At 39.2% G+C, this 23,384-nt stretch overlaps 1 protein-coding gene across 1 annotated transcript; it reads right to left on the bottom strand.

Moving 5' to 3' along the window:
• Positions 1-63: 63 nt before the first annotated feature.
• On the bottom strand, positions 64-23,384 carry ABRAXAS1 (abraxas 1, BRCA1 A complex subunit). The gene is made up of 9 exons (XM_065404679.1): positions 23,298-23,384; positions 19,403-19,493; positions 17,326-17,362; positions 14,772-14,838; positions 12,861-13,054; positions 7,670-7,789; positions 4,841-4,925; positions 1,982-2,093; positions 64-1,318 (listed from the first exon to the last, which is right to left on the bottom strand). The coding sequence occupies exons 1-9, from the start codon at positions 23,382-23,384 to the stop codon at positions 888-890; spliced, it is 1,224 nt and encodes a 407-aa protein (XP_065260751.1). The 3' UTR covers positions 64-887.

Raw genomic sequence — 23,384 nt, 5'->3', positions numbered from 1 at the left:
AACCTTTACTTCTGTAACACAATACTAACAATTTTAGAATGGATGCTCAGGTCAGTTATACTCTTACCCAAAATGCTTGGCATTCCTTTACATAACTGCCAGAAAGAAGTTGTGACATATTACACACTATAACAAATAACAGAATTGAGCACTCATAAGGAGAGAAAGTTCTCCATGTTTGCAATAGAGAAAACTTAAAACCTGTAGGAAACTTCTCAAAACACTTGTGTGCTGTTTTCCTGCATTATAATCTGATCTTAAAATGCAGCAGGACCCTCCTCCATACCTTTCTGAGTTTGAAGTACAGGAAAACATGGAGTTAAACTTGCTCATCATAGGAGCCATTTGCAAATAAAACCCAAAATATAAATGGTTAGAATGCAAGAGAGCAAGTGATTAGAGTAAGACAGCAACTTTTGCTGTTAACATTGTAGCAGACCCAGATACCAAGCTGCTTTGGCACTGTATACGTCAGCTGCTGCTGAGCAAAGCCTAAATGTGGTGATAGCCTCCTTTAACAATAGTTTAGCAATAAGTACATAGCATCACTTAAAAAGGCAAGGTACAGTACATCCCAACTCTGACAGTTGCAGTAGCTCTTCAATTTCAATGTCTGTACTCTACTACTATTCTTCCTACTGTGAGCCCTGAGAGAAAGGGAATGCTGAGTGAGGGAATGTAAATCTGGACTCTTCTCTATATTTTCCAAATAAGATACCTGCATTTAAAAAAAACGGTTCTACATCTAAAATTTTTTACAAAATGATACTTAAATACATTAGTTTAGCCCTACTGTCAATTGATGGAACATAGTAAATGTGTTGGCAGCAGTTTTTTGGTGCAGCAGTAGTCACCCTGAGGAAAATCCTACACCTGGCCCAAAAGGATTAAAAAGTTGGCGATTGTGGATATTCATTAGTGTCCTTAAGTTTCTCCAAAGTTTCCTCATCTGTTTCAGTACCACTCATTGCAAGCTTTCCTTCTTGGTCTCTGTTGTCTTGGTCCCCTTTAAGTAACTTATGGTGAAGTTGTAATGAGCATGATTTCTTGAATGGTTTTCGTCCAGCTGTGGTCACACTAGCTTTACGCTTGGTTATCTGCCTTGTTCCAGCTTCAGAAAAGTCACTGTCTTCTTGCATTAGAGTCAGTTTGTCCATTACATTTATTTTGTGGTCAGTGTTACAGCAGTGTTTAGAAATCTTCCTGCCTTTTAAGGAAACAAGGGAGGTCTGAAGTCCAGAATTTGGGAAAAATGTTTGTAAAGCTTGACAAAGGAAAACATTCTCCTTTGGTTCATCTGAAACACACTTGTTCTCTCCTGAATAATAGAAAAAATAAGAATTTCAAAATAGCATTTTCTAGTATTCCCATCATTAGTGTTCAGTAGCCTTTTTGTTTTAAAGTTTTCTAGTTGCTTAATGTGCAGAATAGTCCTTTTCATTTCTATACATTACCAGCATAGACCTCTCTACTGAATTATGTTCATATACATCAATTACCTTACTATGATTAGTACTATGACTATTATTCTTTCAAGAAAAGGTATTAAGTTTCTCTTTTGACTGGTGGTTAGAATGTGATTCTGGCTAAACCCAAATATTCAAACTGTTTTCAGACTCCATTTATAAAAAATTCAATGGTTAGCAAATTATTTTTTGATACACTGAGAATAAAGATGAGTGCTAGTAATGAGTGGCGTTTCATATGTAGTTTAATATCTAGTGGCAAACTTCTGAAATTGCAACTGTAGAGATTACTCACTAATGTAGACTCTAGAATTAATTCCATACTGTGGGGTTTTTAGACCAGACTGAATTTAGTGGGATAAGTATAGCTGAAATATCAGGTTTACCTTAATGTCTTATGGATTCCTCCAAGGAAATGTCATTCTTGAATAGTTATAGTAAATATTGTTTACAGGTCCAGTTTTGCCACATAACTCATATTTCCATGGAGAGGCTTGATAATCTTTCTACATTACCTGAAGTTTGTGTCTGCTCCTTTTTTCTTTTTATTGCTTGTTTTAGTTGGTCCACTTCTGCTAGAAGTTTCTCTACTGATCGTTCGCTGCCCTCTACTTTAGAACATATCTTCTGCAAGAGAAGTCAATTCTACTGAACATTCAATTGTAGTCATTAAGTCAGTCTTATATTGGATTTATTTATTTAAGTGTTCCAGATAAATTTCAAGGCATCCTTAAAAAAAAAAAAAGTTAACACATTGTACAATGTCTTTTAAAAACAAGATCCAATACGACTAAACAAAGCATACAAAGCAACCTTGAGGGTATAGTGAACAGCAAGATTACTGAATCAGCAACTAACTGGAAAACACTTAGAAAATCTTCTAATCCATTCTACCTATAATCCTAGAAGGTTTGCGACAGTATATTTTAGTATTTTATGCAGTCTCCTTTTAAAGTCAAGAAATGAGACTTTTATTTCTTTCCTTTTGGAGGCCAATTTACATTCTCCCATTAGGGTTATTCCAAATACCACTTGAAATTTCCCATGTTTTCCTTGTTTAATTTCATGTTACTACTCCTACTTCCACCACTTTTAACAACTGAATTCACTTGGTTTTAAAAAAATGAACCTAACTGATTTGTGACACTCCTCAGGCTGACAGGTATTACTCATATCCAAATAACTTTGAATGACTATTTCAAGAAAGTGAGGTACTATATCATGTGCTTTACTGAAGTCTATAAAAGTTACATGAATGGTGTTCCTTCTTTCACTATTTTTCATCTTAATTTAAAAGGACAGCCAAGTTTCTCTCTAATCCTGTGTATATAGTGCTTATGATTAAGCTGTTTCTTTTGTGCTCGGAACCTATCTCCTGGATGCGACCTTAGTAATGGTAAAGTTGTCTTTACTCAGTATTTAAAAGAAAATTCTTCCCCCAGCTCCTTCCATTCTGATGTCTAAAATCATGATACTACTTACAAATTTCCAGCAGCTTAGTAAACTACCTTGTTCCCATCTGACTCTGAGTTGCATACTACTTAGCAACTCCTGGATGATTGACATTTAATTTCTCCTGTTTTTAAAAACAGTATTTACAATCCTTATTATTTCCAAATAGCCATACTACCTACTTATTTTTCTCAAGACCAATTTTCAAAAAGTAATGCAATAGCTCATTAATTTTAAAAACTGTGATTGCAGGCTCATTACCAGATAAGGAGCCAACTTTCTTTCCTGATGTTTGCAAAAGTCTTATTGGACAAATCCAAGACTTCCATGACCATAATCATATTGAGGAACTCCTCTTAGGAGACTGAACACACTAAGTTTAACTAAGACTAGTTGTGCTACAAAAAACTTAATAATTTCTCTAACACAGTAGCCAAAATCCAAGTCTTCCATATGGTCTAGTAGGAGTGACTAATAAAACTCTGTGGAAGGACTGATAGGCTACATTGCAGTCCAGCGATCAGTGTTTGGGAACATACCCTTTTCTTGTGGGGAATGGAAAACTGCTTTGCTTCCTCATGGAACTTCGAAGCACTGTTAAGATATCTCTGGTTTCCCTTAGGACTAAGTGCCTGAAAGATCTTTTTTGAGCAAGCAAGATCTAAATTTATCCTGAATTAGGGAAAAGTCTGAAAAGCTTGCTGTAAGCTTCCATTGGACAGTAACATGAAATCAAAAGTAGTCTGTCTATCACTCTTTTTGCCCATTGGAAAATATATGAACTGCAGCAAAGACACTACAGCTATCATTCAATAAGTTACCAGTTAACTTTTCAAATATGAACTGGATGTAATCTTCACAACCCCAGGGATTAGAATTTTTTTTTTTTTAAATGAAAGCTATGTTGTACTGAAATTCATAGTTTATGCCCTGCCAGCCACAAAGTTTCCTACATAGAATTTTCAGCACTTAAGAGCAGACCCATATGCTAGCTTGTGAACTTTTCAAGGGTGTGTCACCTTCAATCTCACTCCAAGCATTTCATTCACTGCTCAATTTCCTCGGAGATGTTAACACTTACGTAATCTGGCAGATTAACGTTTTCACCCGTTTTACTGCTTAATCCATAATTCCCTTTGGAAAGAAAGGTGTGGAAGGCATAGATATTTATGGGGAGGAGAAACTAAAAGACAAGATTGGGAGTAGAGTAGCAGAGGGCACCGTTCTCCTCATTCCAATCCCTTACAGGAGCCAGTGAACCTCTCCCCACACAAAAAAGGAGGGTTTTGTAGAAGAGATCTAAATTTCTAGCTGTCTGGGGAGGGAGACCGCTATCCACAAGTATGACTGACCGATATAGCAGACTCAGGCAGAGCATCCTACTAGGAATAACAGCACCTTGCCCCTTTTCAGCAGATGGAGGGAAGGAACTTGCCTTCTTTGGTACTACGCTGGTATTTAGTGGGTTGTCCCTTCTGCAACAGCTCATCATCTTTTGTATCAGGTACATTTTTCAAGCCCTGCATTGAGATCCCAGCAAATAACTCAAGTTCTTCATGTTTTGGGTCATTATTTGTAATCATCCAAGGAGTTAATGGAAATGCTAGATTTTGTATGATTTACTGTCCTGTACCCAGTCTTTCTTCCACCTCCTTTATATTTGCATATTTCTGCACAAGACACCTTGGATCTAATTCTCATGTACAGTAATGCCACTTTACATCATGTTGGCAGTACAAAAGGACTTTGAAGTGGGAGCAAATTATATTTACAGTCACTTTAAGGCTTCTTTGGGCTATGTTAGGTTTCCTTCGTGTAAATGAGAGTCAGGACCTACTGTGTGATTATCTGACTTGTTTGCAGTGCTACCTTAAACATCTACGATTTAACAAGCTGTGCTTGTCTGAAAGTTAATGACCTACCTTCAGTTCCTCCTGCAAGGTGGCATACATTTCATTAATCTTATGAACCTCTTTTAGTGATCCATCTTCATAAAAAAATTCTGACCTTTAGACACAAAAAGAAGCCCAATGTAGAATTAAACTTAACTATGCTTGTGTACTGAGTGATGCTTTTGTTCACTAAAGTCTAACTTAGATGTCTACCTCAGCAGTAATTCCCTAAGCATAACAGGTTTTCAACGAGGAGCAATAGTGGACTTTTGGCTTTTACTTTTGTGTTAGAATATAAACTGTAGGTCTCGGGACTCCAAGATTAAAATGGTTAGCAGAAAGCAAAAATACCAGCAGGTGTTGGGTGAAAAATAAGCAGGATAATGCAGTTGTCCAGCCTTCAAAGGGAGATAATTAGTCTTCACTCCCATTTAAACCCCTCCCAGTGTTTTAGTCTAGTCTTATATTGTAAGCTCTTTAGGCAAGGATTCTGTCTATGTATTGTAAAGTCCCATGTAAATATACAATGTGTGTGTGGGGGGTGAGAGGGAGGTTGCATACTTTACAGATATTCAGGTGTATGTTTTTACTTAGTATGTACCAACCCAGTATTAACTGCTGATTAACAGTACACCTTTCACTGGGAGATACTTGTTTCTTAAAACTTTTATTAAAAAAGATGTTTTGTGATTTTATCCTCGCCTCAGATCCAGAATCTGTGGTAAAAGGATTAGATAACACATATACAAGTCAATAACCTAAATACATCTCTGTACAGTGGTCTATAGCAGAGGTTCTCAGACTAAGGGAAACACAGGCATGCAGCAGGGAACATACTAGTGGTTCTACACATTTTTTCCTGGTAGCGCAGGCCTTCTAGCTGAGCTATAGCTGCTGCTGCCACTGATGGTAGCCTTAGCTGTTAGGATTGGACTGCAGTTCTGGGTGTCCACAACAGAAGCAGCTGCAGGGCCTACTGACTCCTGCAGAGAGGCTGCTCCCTTCATAGGCCGAGCAGGAATGCTGCACTCTATGTGGGCAGGTGTAGCACAGGGGACTGGAGGCAGCTTGGTAGCAACAGGGATCTGTTCCTTTCATTCTCACGCAGTAGTGAGCTACGTGTGGGGGCAAGAGGCTGCAAGCCAGGAGAATGTGCCCCTCTTCTCCAGCCAATTGCATTGCTTATGTAGGGTCAGGGTCTCAGGCAGCCAGACAAAACCAGTCTTCTGGAGAGAGAGCTGGGAGAAGTCAGGGACAGCATCCTGGGGAAGGAGAGAGCAGTGCAGAATTGAACCTATTGGAAGAATAGGCCAAACAGGTATCAAAGCCCACAGGAAGGAGCTGGGCAGAGTGGCAGATGTGGGGATAAAGCAGGGCAGGGGACAGTGCCCAGAGGAAAGCTGCTGAGAGTCCCTTACATAGCGGCATGGTAGAACATAAAAACGGCCATACTGGGTCAGACCAAAGGTCCATCTAGTCCAGTATCCCGTCTCCAACAGTGGCCAATGCCAGGTGCCCCAGAGCGAATGAACATAACAAGTAATCACCAAGTGATCCATCACCTATCGCCCATTCCCAGCTTCTGGCAAACAGAGCCTAGGGACACCACCCCTGCCATCCTGGCTAAGAGCCATTGATGGAACTATTAGGGTGTACAGGAGCACAATGCCAAGTTGCTGTATGAAACATCTCACCAGCCAGTTGCAGACTCAAACATTAGAGAGAGAGATTTGAGTGTCCCTCTAAGTGCAGGATGTAGTCTCCATACTACAGAATATTTCATAGTAAAGAATAATCTAGCAAGCGATTAAAACACAGGCTCATGACATATGAGTTGTATTCCCAGCTCTTCTAAAGACTCTTGAGTGACTTTGGGCAAGTCATTTAACTTCTGTGTCTGTTTCCCCAACTGTGATATGGGGATAGTCTCTATCTTTCCAGGGGTGTCAAGATGCTTAATTTGTTAGTAAGTATAATCATTGTCAGATCCTCAGAAGGTGAGAGAGGGCAAAGTAATATTATAGTTAAGGAAAAACTCTTATCTGGCTCCACATTTAGATTTTGTAAAAGCAAGATGTTACAAACCTAATAGAATTATTTCCATGGACTTTTTAAAATTCCATTAGAAATGTTTCAATTGATTGCTTATAGATTTATTTTTTAAATAAACTGTTCTTAAAACAAAAATCCAGCAGCACCAAGAATATGAAAAATCAACTAAATAAAAGTGACCTCAACTTCATTGACCAATCTATAGAAATGCAAAGAACAAAGAGCAATACAGAAAAGTAAATTGGATTTAATTTAAATAATTTAAGATATTATTAATAATGTAGGTAAAGACATTTTGTACATAACATTATTTTGAAGCTGACAGTGTTAATTCAATTTGATATGACAACTGAGCTTGGCCCAAAGCTTGGAAAAGCAATGAATTACAAAACAAAAGTTGAGGTGATTGTTATACCTGACTAGCAAATTAGGGTTGCATCACTTGCTGAAGAGGTTTAATGGGTTAGAATTTTACCTATGAAGCATTCTACATCTGGATACAAAGAAGCACAGACCCAAAATTGTGAACTGGTCATTGATTTGCATTTAGAGAAGAAGAGTTCAATTACCCTACAAATCTTCTTTGGCACATATTATTTAATACAAAACCATTCAGTTATGAAGGTTACCTGTAGGGTGTATCAGATGAGATATTGTAGGTAAAATTTAATATAAATATTTTTTCCCACTCTTTATGGTTCGGAAAGTGTCAAACTGCTGGTTCCTTCCCAGTATGTCAGTTTTTGAAATCTACAAAATATCATTAGAAGAAACAAGCTCAATATGAAAAAAATGCATCATTCCTACCTGTGTTTTATTACTGCTCTGCCAAAGCCATCAGAAATACAGGAGCCAGACACAGTTCTGTAACCTTGCTGTTCTGCCATACCCAAGTTGGCAACTACCAAAGGAACTTTCTGGAAAAGACTTTTTAAAAAAAGCAAGAACATAAAAATTTATCATTGTAAGTTTTAGAAGTAGTGGTGTCTCTGTGAAAGATATTCTTTATCATAAAAATGTATGATACAGAATTTCATTTTATTGATTCTCACAGAGGAATAAACTTCAGTACAAGATGAATTGGTTGAAACTATAGTAAAGAACAGAATTATCAGACACAGAGATGAACACAATATGTTGGGGGAAGAGTCAACATGGCTCTTGTAAAGGGAAATCATGCCTCACCCATATATTAGAATTCTTTGAGATGGTCAACAAACATGGACAAGGGTGACCCAGTGGATATAGTGTACTTAGACTTTCAGAAAGCTTTTGACAAGATCCCTCATCAAAGGTTCTTAAGCAAAATAAGCAGTCATGGGATAAGAGGGAAGGTCCTCTCATGGATCAGTAACTGGTTTTAAGAGGAAACAAAGGGTGGGAATAAATGGTCAGTTTTCACAGGAGAGGTAAATAGTGGGGTCTCCCAAGGGTTTGTATTGGGACTAGCTCTGTTCAACATATTCATAAATGATCTGGAAAAAGGGATAAACAGTGAGGTGGCAAAGTTTGCAGACACAAAATTACTCAGGATAGTTAAGTCCAAGACAGACTGCGAAGAACTACAAAAGGATCTCACAAAACTGGATGACTGGGCAACAAAATGGCAGACCAAATTCAAATGTAGATAAATGCAAAGTAATGCACTTTGGAAAATCTAATCCCAACGATATATACAAAATGCTAGGGTCTAAATTAGCTGTTGTCACTCAAGAAAGATCTTGAAATCATTGTGGGTAGTTCTCTGAAAACATCTGCTGAATGTGCAGTGGGAGTCAAAAAAGCTAAAAATGTTAGGAACCATTAGGACAGGGTTAGATAATAAGACAGAAAATATGTCACTGCACAAATCCATGGTATGCCTACACTTTGAATACTGCATGCAGTTCTGGTCTCCCCATCTCAAAAATGATATTAAAAAAAAAGTACAGAGAAGGGTAGCAAAAATGATTAGGGATATGGAACAGCTTCCATATGAGGAGAAATTAAAAAGACTGAGACTGTTCAGTTTAGAAAAGAAATGACTGAGAGGCAATATGATAGAAGCCTATAAAATCACAAATTGTGTGGAGAAAGTGAATAATGAAGAGTTATTTACTCCTTCACATAACATGTGAACCAGAGGTCACCCAATGAAATAATAGGTTTAGAACTAACATAAGGAAGTACTTCTTCACACAAAACACTGTCAACATGTGGAACTTGTTGCCAGTGGATGCTGTACAGGCCAAAAGTATAACTGGGTTAAAAAAAGAATTAGATAAAGTTTATGGAGGTCAGGTCCATCAATGGCTATTAGCCAAGATGATCAAGGTCACAACCCCATGCTCTGGGTACCCCTAAAGCTCTGACTACTATAAGCTGGGACTGGACATCAGCTCAGTAAATTGCCCTGTTCTGTTCATTCCCTCTGAAGCATCTGGCACCAGCCAATGCTGGAAGACAGGATACTGGGTTAGATGGACCATTGGTCTGACCCAGTATAGCCATTCTTATGGAACTTAGTATATCATATAGTGAACCTAGCTTTGTTCAGCCATAAATGAAGCAAGCCCATAAGATCTGAGACTCTTGTATAGATTTTTTCCCCCTTGGGGGAGACACCAGCAGCTATGAGTAAAAAGTCTACTTGATGAAGGTGTTCACTTTCAGCATTCTCTAAAGCTCACTGAAGTCAATGAAAAGACTGCCATTGACTTCAGTGGGCTTTGAAGCAGGCCCCAAATGCTAAAATTATATACCCTATAATTGGTGAGCCTGGCCCTATCCACATCACAATAAGTTTATTATGAACTATTACTCAATATTTGAAACACTGGAAATGACCTTGGTTTCTGTATTTTGGCTCTGATCCTGCAAGTTGTTCTGCAAGGGGAAACTCTGCGTAAAGCCCTACTGAAGTTGGGCTTTACACGGCTGACGGCATACATAGCTTACAGGATCAGGGTCTTTGTCATTACATCTGAAATTTAACACATGGGTCAAAAGTCCAGTTAAGGTCACATTTCCTCAAGTTTTCCCGTGTTTAAGTTTACGTTACTATTTTAAAATGTTTTTGAATATGTAAAATACCAAAAGGAGAATTCATGTTTCCTTAGCTAAATTACTATTTTCTTACTTGAATCTAGTTACTGAAAAAGGTATTTTTAAAGATTAGTTTACTTATTTGTACTATTTAAGGTTACACTTATTTTTTCAACAATGAATCAAAACATTTCAGTTAGTTTTGAGGCAGTTTTACTTTTAGGTTCTGATTTGTTAACACTGTAGTGTTTGTTTACATCTAAACATTCCCTTTCAAAAGCCACACTGTATTCAACTGAAATGTTAAAGCCATGAAGACATTTGTATTAGAGATATAGTGTAGGATTAGATTTGGTTCAAAAGCTAGGTTTTGTAAAACCAGGTTTCCACATTTAGTCTCAGGCAGGAACACAGACAAAAGCTAGGTAATTAGAAGACTGATGTTTTTATTTAATTTATTTACGTGGAGACACTGTTTTTAAACACATGACCATTCCCCTACCACATTTGCAACTCAAACTTGATACTGTACCTTGCAAGTGAAACAGACTAGAAACTGATTAATCTACTTTCATTGTCCAAGCTGAAATGTAAAATCATACTACATAAACAGCAAAAACCAAAATATTTGTTTCTTTCAGGTGTAATATTTTAAGGTGTCATTTGCAATACAAGTAAAAAAAAGCTGTCATTCTGAACTGAGGTGCTCCCTTTAATTTTAGGTTTTGTAAAACTTAAGTTTCAGGACAAAGCTACCTGGCAGTGTGTCTTTTTGGTTAGGACAGCATGCCATCAATTGGTTTGCAAAGTAATCAAGGGAACTCTTTAAACACAAGCAAGAGAGTCTTAAAAATTGAATGATGATTGGTTATGACAATCTGTTTCTAAGCTCTAGCAGAGAAAGGATGCAAAGGAATCAAATGTAAACGGTTTCCAGTGTGAACATGGTTTGTTTCTTGTTCATTCTGGCCTGAAAGTTTTTTGTTATTTTTAATATTTTTTACTCTGTTTTTTTCCTGAAAGGCCATGAGTAGGATTCTGACATCACAGGTATCAAGAAAGGAAACCTGATTGAAAGGGGAAGTGATTCTTATTTAATTCAATTTTAAGCATTCTGAATTTGTGTTTTAAAACAAATGCCAAAATTAATATTTGGAAAAAGATCTTTATCAAAGACTGAACATCCAGCCTCTTAATTAATGACCAAGAAGTCTCCCAAATCCATTCCTTGGGGGCCTCCAATGAAATCGTAAAATATGGAAGACAAGACCGGATGTTCCTGATATTTTTTAAGATAAAAAAGAAAAATCGGCCTCTTTATAGATTATAAAACATCAAAAAAGTCCCAAAAGAATTTCCGCCCTGTGCAAATTACCTTTAAAAAGGGGAGACAGGCCAATTTGTAATTCAAATAGATAAACAAAACCAACAAAAACTTTCTTGAAAAAATTGAGTTAATTTACTAATGAAATAGTTTTGTGAACTACTGTATTAAGCCAGCTTTCTGAATTTACTTAAACTGCTGTTTATGTTGTTGATGAATGAAGCCATAAGACCAATTTAGAGAGATTGTTGTATTGCTGTTGTATCAAATTGCAACATTTATAAAAAGTGCCAAGAAGTAAGATGTCAAAATATAATGAAAGATAACAGGAAAATTCAACATAATATGTACTAGGAAAAATTTGGTAGGCATTGACATAATAGCTTGAACAAGCTAGATACAAAACAGCCAGATTAGAGCTGGGTGGAAAACAGAGTATCCGTGCGGGAGGAAACCGAGTTTGAGATTTTGGTCCGAATCAGAATAAAATGTTGGCCTTTCCTGTGGAAGGGAATATCCCAATATGGGAACATACCAGTGCCACTGCTGCCTGTCTTTCCTGTCCACCAGCCCTGCTGCTGGTGGGAGGAAAACCCCCAGGCTGATGACAGGAAGGAACCCACCCCAAGGATCCAGGCAGCCTGGTCTGGGATTCCTGGCTGTCAAGTTCTCCTCCAGGTGAGGCAGCTACCTGGAGAGTTGATGTGGAGCAGGGGAACCCTGGGAGCCTGGAAACTAGGGATGCAGATGAGCTTGGGAACCAGGGCTCCCAGGTGAGCTGCAAAGGAGATGGTGCTTCTGCGGAGCCAGGAGCCTGAGAACCAGGGCTGCCAAGGAGTCAGGCGGACAAAATGGCAGGAAACCAGGCAGGGTTCTGTCCCATCGGAAACCTGCCTGGTTTCCATCAGAATTTTGTCAAAATATACATATTCCCACAGAACAACTAATTGGCATTTTCCAATGGAAAAATGTTGTCAGAAAACTTATAACCCACTCTAACGTAGATGGTTTGCTGCTTGCAAGGACTTGAGTTCCCAGATTGTCTAAAAAGAATTGCCAATAATTTAAATAGCTTGGTGGTTAATTTGATACAAATTAAGAGTGATGAAATCAATACAGGAACTTGCATAGGTTGTTCTTTGCCTATGCCAGGGGAACTTTGTCAGAGACTAAGAACAGTCATTGCTAAAGATTTCTCTACATCTGCTATAAGGTTCCTCAAAAAAACAAAAAAAACCACATGATGACTGAACATAAAGACTTGCAAGATCACTTAATTATATCTTGGGCTGCTTGGAAAACTTGAAGCTGAGAAAACAAAGGGTTGGGGGCTGAGTGTTTAAATGAAAGAAACGAGAGAGAGAGAAATGTACAGAAAGCTGTCCATCCAAATTACAAGGGAGGGGAGGATCTACCAGTATAAAGAATCATTTCTAAATCTGTTTTGCTAACTTTGTCTAGTTTACTTGAAGATTGTTTTCATGAAGAAAATCAACAGGTTTCCTAAGTGAATCAGTCAATGTTGGCATTAAAAATAGTAATTTTGGTCAGAAGTACTACAAAAATGAACAACATAAGGGAAGTCACAGCATATCATACATCCCTGTGTCCTACTAGAATTAGAGAGAACAACAACTGAGAGGTACTTACCCCTCTTGTGGTCTATGCAAAGCATGTTCCAATCTGTAAGTGGAACAGCTTTCTGTAGTTACACTGGAAGTTAGTAACAGAAAGACAAGACCCTGATTTGATAAGTATGACTGTAAATTCCTGTGAAGAAGTCTTTCTCGGAATGTCATTGTCTGGTCTGTATTACGTCTGAATTTGTACCAGCCTATCACATTCTGGGTAGGAAAAAAAAAGATTTATCTAATCAGTGTTACCATTCCCTAGCATTACACAACCACATAACAAAACACACATGTGTGAAAAAGTCAGAAGAGAGGTCAGCCCTGAACTGAATTGGAATTCTTTAAGATTGTAGACCCTGATTCAGCAAACATATAAGTACAGGCTTGACTTTAAACACACAAGTAGTACCATCCCTATTCAGCAAATCACTTAAACACAAGTAGTTCCATTAGACCTACCCCTGCTTATATGTTCTACTGAATTGAGGCCTTACTGAAAACATTTCATACCCGTCACGTGCTGAGAATATAAATCTATCAAAACTGGTTCGCTTTCAAAGCTTAAGCCCAAACCATTAAGCTTGCTCCGAACTTGGCCATGTACCAGTACACCTCCCCATCAGACTGCAGTGTCATCCTGTTTAAATATTCTGTTCTGAAGCAAGGGTGTTTGATGAAAAATAAACTAGTGTATATACTCGATCATAAGCCGGTTCGTTTATCATAAGCAAACTTTGGCTCCCGGGCCATCAGGATAAGTTGCTGGCGGGCTGAGACGGTTTGTTTACCTTGAGCGTCCGCAGGCACGGAGGTAAACCTAGGTAAACAAAGTGTCCCGGTGCACCAGCTGCTTACCCTGACGGGCCGGGACAGCAACTGGTGGGGAAATTTGGCGGGGGGGTGGGGGGGAGAAGCTGGGGGTCAGGAGAGTAACCCCTGTGACCATCCCCCACATGACCCCACCCCAGCTCAGGACCCCCACACTCTCCCCATCCCATCCCTTCCCACCTTAGCTGGGGCGGGCCGGGGGAGGATGGCTCTGGCCTGGCTGGAGCTGCTCCAGCAGGGTGGGCAGTGCGGCCGCAGCGTGCTCCAGCGGGCCAGGCAGCACGGCCACAGCCTGCTCCGGTGGGCGGGTCCGAGCGGCGCGGCTGCAGTGTGCTCTGGACGGCATGGCCGATCGGCACGGCCGCAGCGTGCTCTGACAGGCGGGCCGGGCGGCGCGGCCACAGCGTGCTCCAGCGGGCGGTGCGGCGGCAGCCTGCCAGCCCTGGAGCTGCAGCTGCTTCGGAGGCTGGGGGGACAGCAGCGTGGCCAGAAGCGGCTCTGCTGCCTCTCCTTGCCCACCTCTCCCTCTCTATACCCGTTCATAAGCTGACCCCCTTCTCTGATGCTTCTCTTTTTTACTATAAAAATTCGGCTTATGAATGAGTATATACAGTATTTGTATTTTAAGTCAGACAAGAGGATGCCAATCTGATTCAGTAAATGAAAGGGCAAACTCTTCCAATGCATATACTAAAATTCCAATAAACTGAAAGCCAACTGTGTTTCAAGTGAACTGTTTGAAATGAAAAACGCTTCTCTGATCCAAATACAGAAGAGGCCATATGATCTCACTGCAACGTTTAAATGGTTCACTTGGGCGATGAGAAAAAAAAATCCAACAGCAGCACAGAAGAGGGAATAAGTATTCCCCAACACTAAATAAAAAAAAAAAAAAAAAGGATTGCTTTGTGAGGACCAAATTTCAGTTCAGTTTGGACTTTTGTCATGGGCTGAAAAGACAAAAAAAGGGAATAAACACCTAAAGTGAGATTATGGAATGAAACAGATAACTAAAATATGAATCAACATAGCAATTACACAGAGTCAGCACAATGCCCTGCATAAAACCCCAGAGTATGGTCTATTTTTAAAAATAAAATACCTTTTTGCAACCTGATAATATTTTCTTCAGTTCAGGCTCATTCAGTTCACCCGCAGAGTTATAAAAGCTAGAAGAGATCATTAGAAGGATCAGAGAATAAAAGGTTACAGTTCCAAAGTAAATACTTCTTAAAATAATCTAGCAGCCACCTCATTTCAATCTGATCAAATGTTATTAAAACAAGGTCTAGTGGGAAACACCTTCCCAGTACATCCTGATTTTCTGGTTTACACTTAACAATAATCCAAAAAATTAGGCCTGTCTTAAAGTGATATTGAAATAATGGCATCCATTATTCACATTCCAATACAGATATAGGCCCCGATTTAGCAAAGCCTTTTAGAACAGTGTGACCAAAAGCACCCCATATTCACCCCACACACCAGTGTAATAATTTTTGTGCAAAATATTCCTTACTGAGGTATCATTTAAAAACGATCACCACACTGATAATCAATATTCTTGTGTAATGTTTATATGAAATGTGTTTTAACAATTATGAACATAAGCTGAAATTATGACTATCGTGTTTACCAGACAAATCTGGGAAATGCGTAAACTAGTTTCTCAAAGACAAAGGACAAGCTGATGCCTCTAGCCAGGTGTCATCAAAGTTGATTGGCAATCACCTGTCAAGTGGCAAAGAATGGGGGCGGGAACAGATGGATCTGCATTTTAGCAAACAGCCGCATGGAATCTCTTTCACAATGAGACCCCATAGCTCCATCCTTACAGCTGGAATGAACTTTATCTAGGGGTAACCCTCAGGGAAATGCATTTCAAAGGGTGAGTGGACTATAAAAGTGAGAGGCAAAAACACAGCAAGGGTTCTCTCCCTTTCTCTCTTTCACCTAAGAAGACAAAGGAACCAGTCCTTTGACTTTGGGGGAGTTCCTGACCTGAGAATTTGGTCAGCAATGTTGCTGGGAACACGTGGTGAGGATTTTACCTTGAACCAAGGCTAGCTGACTAAGTTTTAGCTACTAAAAGTGTTTTATCTTTATTTCTCTTGTGACCATTTCTGACTACTTATACTTGTACTCACTTAAAATCTCTCTCTTGGTAGTTAAATAAACTTGTTCTATTTTTTAATCAATACTAACCCAGTGTTGTGTTTAAACTGAACTGTTTTGGTAACTCCAGTTAAAATAACAAACTGTTGCATATTGACTCCTTACAGTGGCAATGGACCTCTAATATCTGAACTGTCCAGGAGAGGGCTGGATAGTGCAGAACACATGTTTTGGGGAAAATTTGGGACTGGGAGTGTGTTGAGGTCACCATAAAAGTAGTAAGCACAGTTGGTGGAAGCTAGAGTGTGACTTGAATGTTGCTGACAGGCTGCTGGGGTCAGAGCTATAGCTATATACAGACACTCAGGGTGTGACCTGCATGCCATTAGGCTGTTTGTAAGCATCACAGGTTGGGAGCTACAACAGCAAAGCATTGTGAGGCACCCAGGGTTACAGGGTAGGCGGTGACACAACCTCTCACCGGTCTGGACTGCACCTGGAATGTGACACACAAGTTTAAATATTTTAATGGAATAAGGATAGATTTATTACATGCTTAAGGGCTTTCCTGAACCATGGCCACATAAAGTCAGTAATGATGTGGTGTGGCATGGCTTGAAGGTTTTAGCAACATGAGTTTGGACTGGCTGTATTGAGTGATGTGGGGTCGTCTACATTTTTCTACAGCATCCATCGTGGTATACGAATACCTGTAGTAATCCCAAATGAATGCCAATAAAACCTTTATACTCCATTGCGATGTATTCTGTATTGGCCACATCATTTTTATTATAAAACATTTTAAGGTTTTGAGAGTTATAAAAATTGTTTATTGGGACTATTTTTCATATCCCTTTGCCTGTGAACCTTGCTACTGCGAGTTCAACTGTACATGCCATGGAGAAACAAGAAAAATGACTATTTTTAAAACCTCTAAAAATGACCTAAAATAGATTTTTATATACATCACATTTAATGCCAGTTATCTAAGAAGCTTCTACAACTAGAAGCAAGTGAAGTGTAGCTCATTGATAAGTTGACATTCTCCCCTTTCCTATGGTATAAAGCTTCAATGCTTTCACTTCTATCCCTGATGGGTCATAAGATATCCAACCTTAAAACTGTTACTACCTCGAGCCAGTGTAATTCTGGGGGGGAAATTCTACACCTATGGGAAGAAGGTTTTTTTGTTTTTTTTGTTTTTTTTTTTTTAAATGAAGCTATTTTTAATGTTAGAGTGAGTCTCAGGAAGATTACGAAGTGCAGACCATGGTTCTACAGTTCATAACACGGGTGGTATACAGTATATGTATTTATACATGCACACAGATATATGCACACAGTATACATCTAATAAAAAGTACTTAAAACTAATACAATATTGTATCAAATGGATACATAGGGATTTCATATCTGTGTCATTCGGAGAAGCTGATATGTCATTCACCACTAGCTACGTTATTTCTTCACCCAGAGGACGTGAGATTAACTGATGTAGAAACCAGTCATTTAATTTTGTACGTTTAGTTAATGATACTAACCTGAAAAGCTGATAGCATGGAATATGTTTTTGTATATCTGAAAGAAAAACAACATATTACTCTGGCTCCACGTACTCAGCACTCATTCTTCTGCCGACTATATTCATAGCCATACCCTCCTGAGAAGTAAAAATTTTATCAAGGGACCTTTAAAACTTAAAACAAACACTAAACTCCAATATCTACCGACACTGGGTCAGGAAATAAAATAAGTCTTTTTAAAAATAATCCTATGGTTTTTCAAGACTAAAGGGAAACCATCTACATGTTTAGGTGTGTTTTTTCAATAAACTATTTTTTCCCCTCGTGCTTTGCCAAGCAAGAATCGTGGCCGGTTTTTCCCATTTTGTTCTCTTCATTTTTTGAGAACAAGAGTAAAGATAAAAAATACACTTAATCAAACTGCCTTGTATTTTTCAGTTAAGGCCCAGATCCATCAGGGCATAAGAATATGTACCTAATACCAATTAATTGTAATGTTCTTTCTAGTTTTGCACTCAGCATCAGAATTATTCTTACAGTTAAACTTTTATGCAAGAATATAGTTGTTTCATAAATGAAAAGTTATTGTTTGTATTACTGTAGTGCTCACAATAATCTAGATGTTTTCCAAATATATAATTCAGTCCAAAGTGACTCTCCTGATTTTCAACATCCTGCATGGAATTGATCCTGGTTATGTAAGAGAGTCTCTCTCTCTGGCTATGGCTACACTGGCGCTTTACAGCGCTGCAACTTTCTCGCTCAGGGGTGTGAAAAAACACCCCCCTGAGCGCAGCAAGTTATAGCGCTGTAAAGCGCCAGTGTAAACAGTGCCCCAGCTAATCCCCTCGTGTAAATTAATCCCGTCGTGGAGGTGGAGTACCTGCAGCGCTGGGAGGGCTCTCTCCCAGCGCTGGCGCGCGACCACACTCACACTCCAAAGCGCTGCCGCGGGAGCGCTCCTGCGGCAGCGCTGTGAAGTTTCGAGTGTAGCCACGGCCTCTGACTACAACCTAACACAAGAGCTGTGTTCCAGTGAAGCACTAGAGCTGTTGGCCACTGGGGTAGGTTCATTACTATAGGATGCAGAACCTTGCACAGGAGCTGGATCAAGAATATGGAACTCACTACTAGAAGAAATAAAGACAACTAACCTCTTAACATTCAGAGCTCAATGCAAAACCCTCTTCTTTGCCCAAATTCTCCCACAGTAATACTCATTGCAGAGGGGAGTATTAAGTCTTACAATAGCACTCACTTTTATAACATTATGTTTAAATGATGTTTTTCACAGGGTTAGCTTCTATTATGTTCATTTTTTCTTCTCAAAGGTTCATATAAAATATAAGACTTCCCAGCACGTAATAGCTCTACAGAAATTTCTTTTTAAATAAACTTCAAGTTGGAAATATCTGAAAGCCTGCTGGATAATAAAACCTGAAGAAGAGCTCTGTGTAAGCTCGAAAGCTTGTTTCTCTCACCAACAGAAGTTGCTCCAATAAAAGATATTATCTCACCCACCTGGTCTCTCTGATAATAAAACAGTCTTTGACACGTAAGCACTTTTCATCTTCAAGGCACCTAAATATTAATGAATTAATCCTTATAGCACCTTCTGAGAAAAGCAAATAGCATACCTATTTTACAGATTGGAAAAAAGGACCCAAAGTCAACTTGGTCTAAATGAGCTGAACTTCATGGAATTCAAAGTCATGCCAGATTTCACCAGGACTGAATTTGGTCCAAAAGAGGTTAGGTGACTTACTCAAGGGAACAGAAGGAGTCAGAGGCAGAATCTGTTTTTAACGTCACTTCTTGGGATAGAAGATGTATTCAAGAAAATATAAACTCATACTTTTGTTTCCATATATCTAGAACTATTAGATAAAATATTTTGTTACATTAATATTTTCGTAAAATTTTCAAAAAGTTAAAGAAGATGAAATATGAAAGATTATCTTACAAAATGATAAATACCACATTTAAATACAGCATTATGACAAGATTCAGTGGTCTTTGTTGCCAGTCTGGGGCTCAGATTCAGTAAAGTACTTAAGCATATGCACTGTCCTAATGAAATCAAGCGTAGACTCACCGATTGTATAAACAACTTCAACATCATCCATCTGAGAGTCAGTAATGCTGTTCTTGGCTTCACCTTTCACTTCTCCAAGGAGGAAGCCTTCCTTTGTAGGGGGAGCAAACAGAGGAAAAACATATTAGAAATAATTAAGGCTCTTGATTAACCGCAGTCAACGCACACGATTAACTAAAACAAATTAATCATGATTAATCGCAGTTTTAATTGCACTGTTAAACAATAGAATACCAATTAAAATGTATTAAATATTTTGGATGTTTTTCTACATTTTCATATATATTGTATTCTGTGTTGTAATTGAAATCAGTGTATATTATTTTTATTACAAATATTTGCACTGTAAAATGATAAACAAAAGAAATAGTATTTTTCAATTCACCTCATACAAGTACTGTAGTGCAATTTCTTTGTCGTGAAAGTGCAACTTACAAATGTAGATTTTTTTTGTTACATAACTGCACTCAAAAACAAAACAACGTAAAACTTCAGAGCCTACAAGTCCACTCAGTCCTACTTCTTGTTCAGCCAATCGCTAAAACAAACAAGTTTGTTTACATTTACAGGAGATAATGCTGCCCTCTTCTTATTTACAATGTCACCAGAACGTGAGAACAGGAATTTGCATGGCACTTTTGTAGCTGGCATTGTAAGGTATTTACGTGCCAGATACGCTAAACATTCATATGCCCCTTCATGCTTCGGCCACCATTCCAGAGGATATGCTTCCATGCTGATGACGCTCGTTAAAAAAGCAGTGCATTAATTAAATTTGTGACTGAACTCCTTGGGGGAGAACTGTACATCCCCTGCTCTGTTTTACCCACATTCTAGCATCTATTTCATGTTATAACAGTCTTGGATGATGACCCAGCACACGTCGTTCATTTTAAGAACACTTTCACTGCAGATTCACAAAACGCAAAGAAGGTACCAATGTGAGATTTCTAAAGACAGCTACAGCACTGGATCCAAGCTTTAAGAATCTGAAGTGCCTTCCAAAATCTGAGAGGGACTAGGTCGGGAACATGCTTTCAGAAGGTTTAAAAGAGCAACACTCCGATGCGGAAACTACAGAACCCAAACCACCAAAAAAGAAAATCACCCTTCTTCTGGTGGCATCTGACTCAGATAATGAAAATGAACTTGCATAGGTCCGCATTGCTGTGGATTGTTATTTTGAGCAGAACCCGTCATCAGCATGGACGCATGTCCCCTGGAATGGTGGTTGAAGCATGAAGGGACATATGAATCTTTAGCACATCTGGCACGTAAATATCTTGCAACATCTGCTACAACAGTGCCATGAGAACGCCTGTTCTCACTTTCAGGTGACGTAAACAAGAAGCGGGCAGCATTATCTCCGGCATATGTAAACAAACTTGTTTGTCTGAGCGATTGGCTGAACAAGAAGTAGGACTGAGTGGACTTGCAGACTCTAAAGTTTTCCATTGTTTTATTTTTGAATGCAGTTTTTTGGTACATAATTCTAGATTTTTAAGTTCAACTTTCATGTTAAAGAGATTGCACTACAGTACAATATTAGGTGAATTGAAAAATACTATTTCTTTTGTTTTTTTTACAGTGCAAATATTTTTAATCAAAAATACATATAAAGTGAGCACTGTACACTCTGTATTCTGTGTTGTAATTAAAATCAATATATATGAAAATGTAGAAAACATCCAAAAATATTTAAATAAATGGTGTTCTAGTATTGTTAATCACGTGATTAAATCACTTTTTTTTTAATTGTGTGATTAATCACAATTAATTTTTTTAATCGCTTGACTGCCCTAGAAATAATGCTTTTATTGACAATGTTTAAAAAAATCTACACTCCATCATCTGGACAACGAGCTGTGGGAGACAGAAGTTCTTAAATTTACAAAAATAATTTACCATAGCAAGCATCTTTGTTAACTCTCTCTTGAACTTTTAGCACTGTCCTTTATTTTGTGTGGCCTGCAATCATTTCCCCATATGATTTACTGACACAAACAGTAGTGCAGTCAAGGCACAACAGAAAAGACCACAAGTGGTGGAGCAAAATGACTCTCCCAAAATGCTTATGCTACTTCTCCCTAAGTTCAGCAAAAGCATATAGGAAGGAGAGACAGCAGGAATAAAAGATAAAATAGCAAAAAAGGAAACATTTCACAAGAATAAAAAGCTATAAAGGTGTGGGATGGATGCATTTTGTTTTAAAATACAAAAATATGAGTGAAGAAAAAAACTGGGGGATCTATGTATTCGTTGTTGCTTGCTTTTTACTTTTGTTATGATTCCTTTTTTAAATAGTTGGAATGGGATGCGGACTTAGTTTTAATGACCACCTGTCAGACTTGGACCTAAAAGTTTGGCCAGCTCTTAACAACTATTCCATAACATACTATACAGAAGTAGAAAATACTACTTTTACACCACACACCACAGTGTAGCTGAGTTACAGTTCTGAAAGCCATAAACTTCCTGACATTAGTGTACTTAAATTCTAAACACTAATGTTGTAATAAAAGAGGTTTTAATACAAAAGATTCTTTATTTCTAAAAAAAGTTAAAAACTAGATCAAATGTATATTGCCAAGATAAAAGGGTGTGTGGATCTTGATATCTATGACTCTAGTTTAAAATGTAGTGAAAATCATAAATTGCATCAGGTCTGTAAGCAATTTTCCAGTAGCTATAACTTCATTTCCAAACTAATGCCCTGATCTGAAACTAGATCTCCCTGGCCAGATCCCTGCATTTGAGCAGAGCCCCACGGAGATCAATGGAGCTCCATATGGGGAGAGGGGTCTGCCAGCATGAAGGAACTTGCAGGATCAAGGACCAAACTTTTTGTTAAACAAGGTAAAATACGCTTATCTTCACTTAGGACCAAGATAATTCAAACTCTGATATTAAAAAAAAATCAATCAAGTTTATCCAAACACTAAACTAAGAGCCCAGAAAATTTCCTACGACCTGGGCAGAAAAGCATTTCACATGTCTTTCCCCCCAGAAATAAAATACATTTCAGCACAAATGTGTAATTTTTTTTGGGGGGGGGGGAGGAGGGGGAGAATGTTGCACTTCTGGAAATAACTTAAATCCTGATCCTGCAATCACATCCATGTACTTAGATCTTCAGCCTTCTGCATGGGCACAAGAGTCTGCCTATACTGATCAATGTACAGGATGGAAGCCTACCTCTCTTTTATCATTATAACCACATCATTGCTACTACTACCTACGTAAGCAGGGGCTGCTTTCACATTGTGGTGACATCTGAAGTGAGGGAGATTTTAAAAAAAAGAGGGATGTTGTAAATACCTCATTGAAACACAGGGTGCAAAACCCTTCCCTTTCACAAAGCAAAGTGCTTTACTGTATTTTAAACTGTGCCTTGAAATCAATCCCCAAAGGATTTCTGCCCCCCTCGCAGACCCCTGCCCCGGGGGGCCAGCAGGGGGAGGCAGTAGGTCTGGACAGACACACTTTACACACAGTTATTTACATCCATAGGGAGGGGGCTGTGGCTGTTAAACTGTAGCCAGCAAGAGAGGGGCTGGAGTAAGCCAGGCAGCATGTAGTGAAAGTGAAACCAGGGGAAGTCACTGACACCCAGCGGCGGCTCCCCCGCCCAGGGGAAACTCGGGGGCAGCGTGTGTGTGGGGAGGGGATGAAAACCCGCTTCTCAACCTCAAACCATCTCCCCCCATCCCACCCAACCCCCCCGAGGCAGACCCCCCATCCCACCCCCGGCCCCCAGACCCCGCCTCCCCTCTCCTCCGGGCCCCAGGCGCTCCCCCGGGCCACCCCCCCCAGCCCCATGTGCCATTGTCCCCGCTGGGGCTGGGGCCGCGGCCGGGCCGAGGCGGCGGGGGCCGGGGCGGTGCTGGCGGCTCACAGTGTCCGAGTCGGTGTTGAGGTGCTGGAAGGCGAGGGCGCCAAAGACGAAGCCGGAGAGCAGGGCCGAGGTGCTCTCCCCCTCCAT

This window comes from Emys orbicularis, chromosome 5 (genome assembly GCF_028017835.1).
Source record: "Emys orbicularis isolate rEmyOrb1 chromosome 5, rEmyOrb1.hap1, whole genome shotgun sequence".
NCBI classification, from domain to species: Eukaryota; Metazoa; Chordata; order Testudines; family Emydidae; genus Emys; species Emys orbicularis.
This window is presented reverse-complemented; position numbering and strand designations above follow the sequence as displayed.